The sequence below is a fragment of the Chanodichthys erythropterus genome, chromosome 8, assembly GCF_024489055.1.
Source record: "Chanodichthys erythropterus isolate Z2021 chromosome 8, ASM2448905v1, whole genome shotgun sequence".
NCBI classification, from domain to species: domain Eukaryota; kingdom Metazoa; phylum Chordata; class Actinopteri; order Cypriniformes; family Xenocyprididae; genus Chanodichthys; species Chanodichthys erythropterus.
Window position 1 is genome coordinate 37,292,064 of NC_090228.1, and position 9,419 is coordinate 37,301,482.

At 37.9% G+C, this 9,419-nt stretch overlaps 1 protein-coding gene across 1 annotated transcript; it reads right to left on the reverse strand.

The window, feature by feature from the left end:
- Nucleotides 1-2,356: 2,356 nt before the first annotated feature.
- Nucleotides 2,357-8,921, reverse strand: LOC137024866 (complement C1q-like protein 4). The gene is made up of 4 exons (XM_067392804.1): nt 7,956-8,921; nt 7,740-7,790; nt 7,518-7,649; nt 2,357-3,048 (listed from the first exon to the last, which is right to left on the reverse strand). The coding sequence occupies exons 1-4, from the start codon at nt 8,101-8,103 to the stop codon at nt 2,768-2,770; spliced, it is 612 nt and encodes a 203-aa protein (XP_067248905.1). The 5' UTR covers nt 8,104-8,921; the 3' UTR covers nt 2,357-2,767.
- Nucleotides 8,922-9,419: the final 498 nt, after the last annotated feature.

Consider the following 9,419-nt stretch of genomic DNA (forward strand, 5'->3'; position numbering starts at 1 on the left):
ACCCCACTCTCCCTACATTGTCAGTTGGTAAGTCATGAAATGACCAAAAATTACTAATAAATTACGTAACTGTTACGTTGTGCTTTAACTGGGACAGATCATAAAAATGGCACATCAATATTTAAAGCAGATTCTCAAGATTAAAATGAATCCAAAATCAATATAATATATTGCGTTGATCACAAGATATTACTCACGGAATGATTTAACATACTTGGCTAAAAACATGTCTCTCATCTTTCCGGGATGCAGTGTGTATCCAATGTTCCCGGACCCATCCATGTTCCTTTTCCAATGTGGAACAACAGAAAATAGATATAATTTTAAAGCTTAGAATCTCATCTTTTTAATGCATCTAACCATTTTGAAAAACTCCTAACGAGTGCTGAGAAGCACCTCTAAACCAGAGTTTACTGCCCGTTGGCGCCACCTGGCTGCAGAAAAAACAATTTTTCAAACTATTCTTTATAATATCACCACGAAATTTGAACCAGGTGCAGCTCACATATAGGAGAGCATCACCAAAAAATATTTTTTAGCAATTTTATTGTGTTCCTGAGTTATTCCATGTCAAAAAAAAGAAAAAAAAAAGAAAAAATATTTTTAAAAAAAGTATATATATTTTTGTCTTTTATCAGCTGTTTCTCAGCAAAAAAAAAAAATGTCCAAATGTAATGTCATTTATATTTTCTTAAAATTTTAAATGTTTTCTATTAAATGATACCTACCCTTTGACTCTCCTTGCTAGAGTTTTGGAGTTATGAGTCTTTACTTTTGTGTGTGTCGCTCAGAAAAGAAAAAAAAAAACCTCTAAAAAAGCCTTCAGGTCTTAAAGGGTTAATTCAAATAAATACTTTCAAATAATTTGAGCTTCAGCCTGGTTTAATAGCATTTATATATATATATATATATATATATAAATGTCTTTGGTCAAATTAAGCTGTAAAATAAATAGATTATCCCTTTAAATGCAATGGATTTTGAAAGATATCAACCAAAAAACGGGCAAAAAACTTTAAAAGCTTTGAAAACTTTGAAATTTTCTCATGTTTTCAATTGGAAAAAGAGGGCAGACAACCATAATTCAAATGGGTATATCTTTAAAACCATTCAAGGTATGACTTTGACTAGGATATCATTTTAAAGCTTATTGTCATCTTTCCATTGATTTGGGTCACTGTGACTCATTTTGCTGGATCAGGTGACATTTACAAATATCATTAAAAATATCATGATCATGGATCATGAACAGTTATTATTGCTCCATCTGCCATTTTTGCTATTGTCCTTACTTGCTTGCTTCACAATACCTGCAGAACTTCTGTTGATTCGGCTGTGCAGTTCCACAATGTTAATACTGGCTTGTGTAATGCCTTGAACATGGGCTGGCATATGCAAATATTGGGGGCGTACATATTAATGATCCTGACTGTTGCGTCACAGTCGGTGTTATGTTGAGATTCGCCTGTTCTTCTGAGGTCTTTTGCACAAATCAAATTTACATAAGAAGTAGGAAACAATGGAGTTTGAGACTCACTGTATGTCATTTCTATGTACAGAACTCTAATTATTCAACTATGCCAAGGTAAATTCAATTTTATAATCTAGGGCACCATTAATATTGGCCAAATGACATTTGATTAAAGGAACACTCCACTTTTTTTGAAAATAGGCTCATTTTCCAACTCCCCTAGAGTTAAACAGTTGAGTTTTACTGTTTTCGAATCCATTCAGCCGATCTCCGGTTTTGGCGGTACCACTTTTAGCATAGCTTAGCATAGTTCATTGAATCTGATTAGACCGTTAGCATCGCGCTTAAAAATGACCAAAGAGTTTTGATATTTTTCCTATTTAAAACTTGACTCTTCGTGTACTAAGACCGACAGAAAATGAAAAGTTGCGATTTTCTAGGCTGATATGGCTAGGAACTATACTCTCATTCAGGCGTAATAATCAAGGAACTTTGCTGCCGTTCCATGGCTGCAGCAGTGCAATGATATTACGCAGTGTCTCTCACATACGTCTCCATGGTTGCAAGGCACATTCCCTGTGCAAGCAGGGGCTCACGGGCGCTGTGTAATATCATTGCACTGCTGCAGCCATGGAACGGCTAACGGTCTAATCAGATTCAATGAACTATGCTAAGCTATGCTTAAAGTGGTACCGCCAGAACCGGAGATCGGCTGAATGGATTCGAAAACGGTAAAACTCAACTGTTTAACTTTAGGGGAGTTGGAAAATGAGCCTATTTTCAAAAAAAGTGGAGTGTTCCTTTAAAATGTTCACTTATTCTTTAATATTTGGCCGCTTCTTTCTGATAGAAATGCAACGGACACTGTAATTTCTTGCAAGAATATGTGGACATCAAAACATGCAAACACAGAGCAAGGGTTAAAACTTTTATTTTGAAATCACAATGAACAGTTTACATATTTAGAAACACATTGATGTATTCTCTAGTGTAAAACTGCATATTCTTTGCTGTATGAATACAATGTAATTAATTCATCTTCATTCCCCAGGTGAAAAGCACATTTTAATCATTTTAATTTCGCACACTAATTTTGTATTTAATATACTAAAAATTCTTCTTTTGTACTTTTTAAGTGTACTCAACTGTGTTATTTTTACACACCATGAAATATGAACTAAAATGTGCTTTTAATATACTATCACTGTATCATCTCATCTTAAATCATGCACTGAAGGTTAAGAATTTTTGGAATCACATTATGAATTATTGGAATCACATTCTGCAAACCTCCTGTTATCTTAAGGGAAACAGTAGATAACCACTGAAAGTGTTGTAGTTTTTCTCGCTATCATATAACCTCCTACCAGCCACAAGCCTCACATAAACAACATCTCCAACCTCCAGGATCAACACAACTCCATTGGAGGAGCTTAAATCATAATGAGGCTGATTATCATGTGCTATAACCATCTGCTGTCCATTCTTAACAATGAAGACAGATGCTGCAGTTCCTCCATTACCAAATGCAGAGACTCTGAACATGTACGCTCCTTTCAGTGGGGCTGTGAAAATACCTAAATCAAATAACAAGACACAGAATCATCTGTTTCCTGTATGATTTATTAATTACCAAACACACTGTGAAATAGTTTTGATTGATGGAAGATAAATTCAGACTACATGTACCCAGCAACAATCTCCTAAAAAGACACTGCGTCTAGCGCTATGTGGAACGCCTCTGCCGTGTCTGAAACACTATGAAATCACGACAATTGTGTTGGTCGACGACAACCTATGACATCTCTACTAAGTGCGACCCGAACGCACATAAGGGGCACCTAGAGAACAAGTCATCCACTTAACGTCTGAAGGGACTGTTCAGCAGACGGCCCCCGAGGCATGGCAGGGAGACGCAGTGTCTCGTTCCCTGTTCTCAGGGAACCATGGTTACATGTGTAACCTGAGGGCAGTGCATGCCAAAGAATGGCTGTGACAAATGTCAAAAGCTATTATGTCCTGGTCGGTAGCTGGTCCTACTTTAGTAATAACCGAGTCTGGCCAGCAACCTGTCTGTTACCTAAACAAAGTCTCTAAATGCACTTGCCTCCAGGGGAGGCATCAAGAAAAATGGACTGCAAACTGGCAGTAATCAACTGAGACCGGATCATAGAGATCCATCCTGGGAAGCAGGACTCAGCATAGCACTTTTGAACCTAGCATACACATAACACATTATCAATTTATATTTTCAAATCCATTAAAGGATTGTTAGGCTGTATAAATTAGGTCATCCGCAACCGGGAACACTTTCTGTAACACCAGATGTACTTCTTACATCAGAAGAAGAATAGCATCTACGCTAATATTAGTCTCTATTTATCCTGAGGTTTACCGTAGTCAGACGGATCCGGGCCGTATCCAGATCAGATGGAGGACCTTTGCCTAGACATAACGACAATGCAGCCCTTAAGTGTCAGCAGAGACTGAGTCAACTAGATCATCCCCTGTGAAGGCCTCATCGATACGACAGCCAGTGGCACAGATTCCCAACAAATCGTTCTTATACTGGTGTGATGAATACATTCTTCAACTATATGGAACTGGACCAAATATTTTGACTGTTGCAATCCCTATCGGACTTCTGACCTGTAACGCTGCCTGAATCATAATCACGTACTGTTCGCTGATGGCCAGAGGAGTACTGGCCCCTGACTGAGCCTGGTTTCTCCCAAGGTTTTTTTTTTCTCCATTTTTTAATCACTTGATTGTCATCTGATGTCACCTGATGGAGTTTGTTTTTTTTCTGCTGTCGCCTTTGGCTTGCTTAGTTGGGGACACTTAATATTCAACAAAGTTTTTTGATCTGCCTGCATTGACAACATTGTATGCAAACAGAACAGAGCTGGACGATGACATCACTGTTTTCTCTAGTGCTGATATATAGATAATTTAACTAATTATTGATATTTACTATAGAATGAATCGATACTGGATTTAATTAAGCTAGACAATGACGCCATTTTCTTTAAGAAAAATTAATTGCCAGTTATTACTGTAAAGCTGCTTTGACATAATCTGCATTGTAAAAAGCGCTATATAAATAAAGGTAACCTGACTTGACTTGAACCCTTGCAATCAAGGGGAGTTACTCTGCTCAACTTATGATCTACAGAGCACTTCTTAAAGGGGTCATGAACTGCGTTGTTTAATTGTTTAATGTTTCCTGGGGTGCACTTTTAATGTTATTATGCTTTTTACATCAAAAATTGTCATAATTTAGAAATAAAAGGCATTTTCCTACCCTGATTTTAGCCCTCTGGTTGGATCGCAATGTTTTAAGGGGTGTGTCTGCTGTGAGACTTCAGTGTAAACGCCCACTGCTGTGATTGGCTGACATCTTTCCATTTGAACTTACTCTCTCTTCTAGCACATTTTTATTATTACAGCTCTCAAGGTTAACTAATAATAGTGTTAATAAAAGTGCTGCATTACATTTAGATCTATAGCACTATATTTAGATCTTCACTACAATAATAATAATAATAACTTTATTTTTATATAGTGCCTTTAAAGTAGCTTTTCAAGCTTTACATAAAACAAGCAAATAAGAATACAACACACCAAAGCAATACAAGTTATACATATATATCTTATATGTCAAAAGCTTAATGAAAATTTTAACAAAGCACACTTGAGGCTGAGTACTCTACAAAGGGTCCCTAATGAGAGTCATACCTCCAGCTTCAACAGGAGATGGTCTACCAAGGGAGTTCTTACTAAAATAATCTCTTAAACCTCTAAGTCCACCTTAGGGGCGAGGTCCTCTATATGACAACACACGCAAGAAAGTGGAGTACCTACAGCCTAAAATACTGATCTACCAGGGAGGTCTCACAAGAGACCTTCGTCCTTCCGACCAAACCTCGGGAGCGCTGTACTCTAAAGAATGATCCTCAATGTGAGGGGATTACCAACTAGACTAAGTACCAGGGAGGCTCCTGAAGAGCCTACACTCTTAATATAACTCTAGGGAGTCAAGATACTAACTTAGTTCAAAGTGCTAAAGACTTACTCGACTCAGAGGATCGCATTCAAGATGGCCCGCTCGAGGGCTAACTACTTGGTAGCAGATCTAAAATTACAGGGCTAGTATCAGGGAGGCTCCACTGGAGCCTGAGCTACCTGATAACCGTATGGTCAACTCTAGGGAACTAGGACAATCAGGAACCTAGCTCAACCCATAGGATCACTCTCAAGGAGACCCAAGGAGGGCCAACTACTTGGTAGCAAATCTAACTCAAGCAGGAACAGCCACTAGAGGTATTGCGGGCTTGTGATACTTGTTTGCATTGCTATCATGAGCCGTGTACTCAGCATCACTTTCTACCCTTAAAACAAGGGGAGTACAAATCTGTGTGATCGGGCTTACAAGGAGGCCTCAGTTAGGGAGCTCTGGGAGTGAAATGAGCTAAACCAGAGAAAGGGCTCAAGGGTGAAAGCCTAAGTAAAAACTCTTGCTCCTAGACAAGAACAAACTGAAGAGGCCATAAAGCCTGCTACTCGCATTAATAGCCTAATGCAGAAGGTGGGCCCCGACCACAATGAGAGGAGGTGTACTAGTATTACTAGCTGCCAGTCCTAAGCTGGAGAGGCTCTCCTAGGAGTAGCCTACACCGAGCTATGGCATGTTAGGAAACAGAAAAGCTACAGCAGAACAGCCTCTTTCTAAAAGACATATTCCTAAAGTACTAGCCTAGGCCGGATATCGGTGCAGCCCAAAATAAAGGGAGGCCGGCTCACAACACACAGGTGTACTCACCACCTGGAGCTCTATGGAGCAGTGGCTACAAATAGAGACTCTCAAACAAGAGGAAGCAGTGTTTTCCAGTCGCAAACAAACAAACAAACAATGGACAAGTAATGTGTGATTAAGTGTCAAAAGCTTGAACACAAATCCACACAACACTCGAACGTATAAAGAGCACAGTCTGCTGATATTGATGATGCAAGAGACAATGCATCCAGCACAACACTCTCGTCAGCTGCTGAATCATACGAAATAAACACTGTAAATAAACACTAGCCCTATAATGACGTCATAGGCTGTCACCGGCCAATACGGTTGTCGTGATTTGACAGTGTTTCAGACACCATTTCCCGTGGAGGCATTCCCAATTGCGCTAGACACTAGTGTCATGTAAACGGCTCCTAATTTTTTTATGCACATATAAAACAACTGCAGAGAGTACTGCAAAGTACTGCATAATTACAATGAATTTACAGCGTAACTTTCGATAGTTATAGCGTACCTATACAGTAAGTACGTGTAAGTATAGGGGAACAATATGCAAGTCTTGGGAATAAAGGGGTAACAACCAGGAAAATAACAAATGATTTATACTGTAAGTATTTCAGAACTAAGGGGTACTAATACTATTATGATCTTACATTTGGGAGAAATTTAGCAAGAAAATGCACTGATTAAGTTGTTTCAAGGTTGTAAAAAGAACTATTGCAATCTTTTTTAATACATGGGGAAATATGCTTTTGTTTCATGTAGTTACAGGGTAAGTATGACATTGCGGGTAAATTAAACGCTTTATAATGCAAGCTCACGTGTTCCTAAAAGTCGAAGCATCAAACAGCACATACAGTACAGCAATAACTACAGTAATCCATATGACGCCAATGAATGAATCAATGTCTTCTGAAGTGAAGAAAACTAAGAAAACTTTCTCATTTTTTAAATTGCTCCCAAATGTAAGATTGTTGTCTATCATAACAGTATAAGTACCCCTTAGTTATAAAATACTTACAGTATAATTAATTTGTTATTTTCCTGGTTGTTACCCCTTTATTCCCAAGACTTTACATATTGTTCCCCTATACTTACACGTATTTAATGTATAGGTACGCTATAATTATTGAAAGTTATGCTGTAAATTTGTTGTAATTACGCAGTACTTTCCGGGCTGTAATCTAAAGCGTTACTGTTTGCATTAATATAAACTGAGTTTTATGACTGAGTTTCATTGATAATTACCTGTAATTGGGTTGTAGGCATTCCCTATGTTTGTGAAGACGTTCTTGTAGGTTAGTGTCAAATCAGTGGAAAAAGAACCAGTATATCCTTCGCCAGATTCCAACAGTCCAGCTGAAAAAGCTATTTCTCTGTCTGTTATTAAAAAACAAGCAATATTATATACTACTGGATTATGCTGAGAATAAATACACTGAATTTAACATCATTCAAGCACACTTTCACCTTTATTTTCCTTTCTCAACTCCACCACTTGACTTGTAAGATATGAAATTTCTGAAGGAAAAAAGATTCTGTTAAATTACATTTACACTGATTACTATAATAGATAACACAGTTTACACAGTATACACTCAACTTTACACTAACATATACATTGTACTGCATTGGTGTTTTACTTTGAAGATCATTGATATAAGATTAAATGTTTTGGTGAAGTACCTTCATTTTTCTTCTTCATCTCTTCCCTCAGTTCTCTCACTGCTGTAGGGATGTCAGCGATCTCATACTCATTGTGTCCTCCATCTACCTGCTGAACGACAAACACAAAGGTTTCCAACAGCAGCAGTATACATACTAAAGCCTTCATTCTTCACTGATGTTTGTTTCCAGCTCTTGCTCTGTCATCCTCACAGCCTCTCACGTTCCTTTTATAGTGTCCTGATTCAGTCTTCAGTACTTGATTTACATTGCTTCAGATAAATAAGTAACTCAAGTTAACTGTTAATCATTAGTGGAATGTTCCAGGTTCAGTAGATGTTTAACTCTATTCACAACATTTGTGGAACAATGTGGATCTCAACAGAAAATAACTTAATAATAAAAAGTCACTTTTGAGTCTATTAATTTTATTTGTATTTGTATTATATATAAAAAAAATTATAGATCAGCGTTTGACATCCTTATTGGATGAGGAGGGATGATCAGATATATTTGATACATTGTCGGATCAGGATAAAATATCTATTTATGGCAGTAATATTTATGGCACCCTATTTAATAAAACAGGCTGTGTGACTATGAGGAATGATTACCTCAAAAATGTACATCCATATGCAAGTTTGAGTGTCTTTATTTAAATAATAATAACAAAAAAATTGTACGGAAATTTACACAGAAAAAATTAAAAAGTGACATTTACACACAATGTTTAAGCCTTGTGGCTATACTATTGAAACAGTGTGTATTTAAACGTTTACTGCTTGGCCCATTTACATCTATTGTAAGAGTGCCTGACATTTTTTAACTAAAGAATGATTTAACATTTATTTCTGTGGTGATGGACATCATCAAAAATAGCAGTCGTTTTGATGGCTCGCCAATGTATTAGATTTCTCTAACACATAAAATAAGTAAGCTTGACCAGAGTTCTTGCGGGAAGAAGAATTTATTGAAGGTAGTAGTGTAGCACAGTACTTCAGCAGCGATGTTAGCACCTCAGCCTTCAAAAGATCGTAATCCAAAGTTCTGTCTGTGGGACAGAACTTTATACATGAAGACAAAACGGCTACAAACAATAGAAAACGTCTCGGTTACGTATGTAACCCTCGTTCCCTGAAGGAGGGAACGGAGACGTACGTCAGTAGTGACCGACGAATTGGGATATCGCTTAGAGAGCCCTATCATCTTCGTGTAAACTAAAACAAGCCAATGGAATTGGCGTGCGATATTTGCATAATGCGCACCGCCCCCGACAGGTGTATATAAATAGGAAGCAGATGCAATCGCACTCTGTTTTTCGCTGAGGAGACAACTGGTGTCCGCACTACAGCGAGGGTACAGAAACTGTGGCGACGGGACGTACGTCTCCGTTCCCTCCTTCAGGGAACGAGGGTTACATACGTAACCGAGACGTTCCCTTTCAGTCGGTCACGTTCGACGTACGTCAGTAGTGACCGACGAATT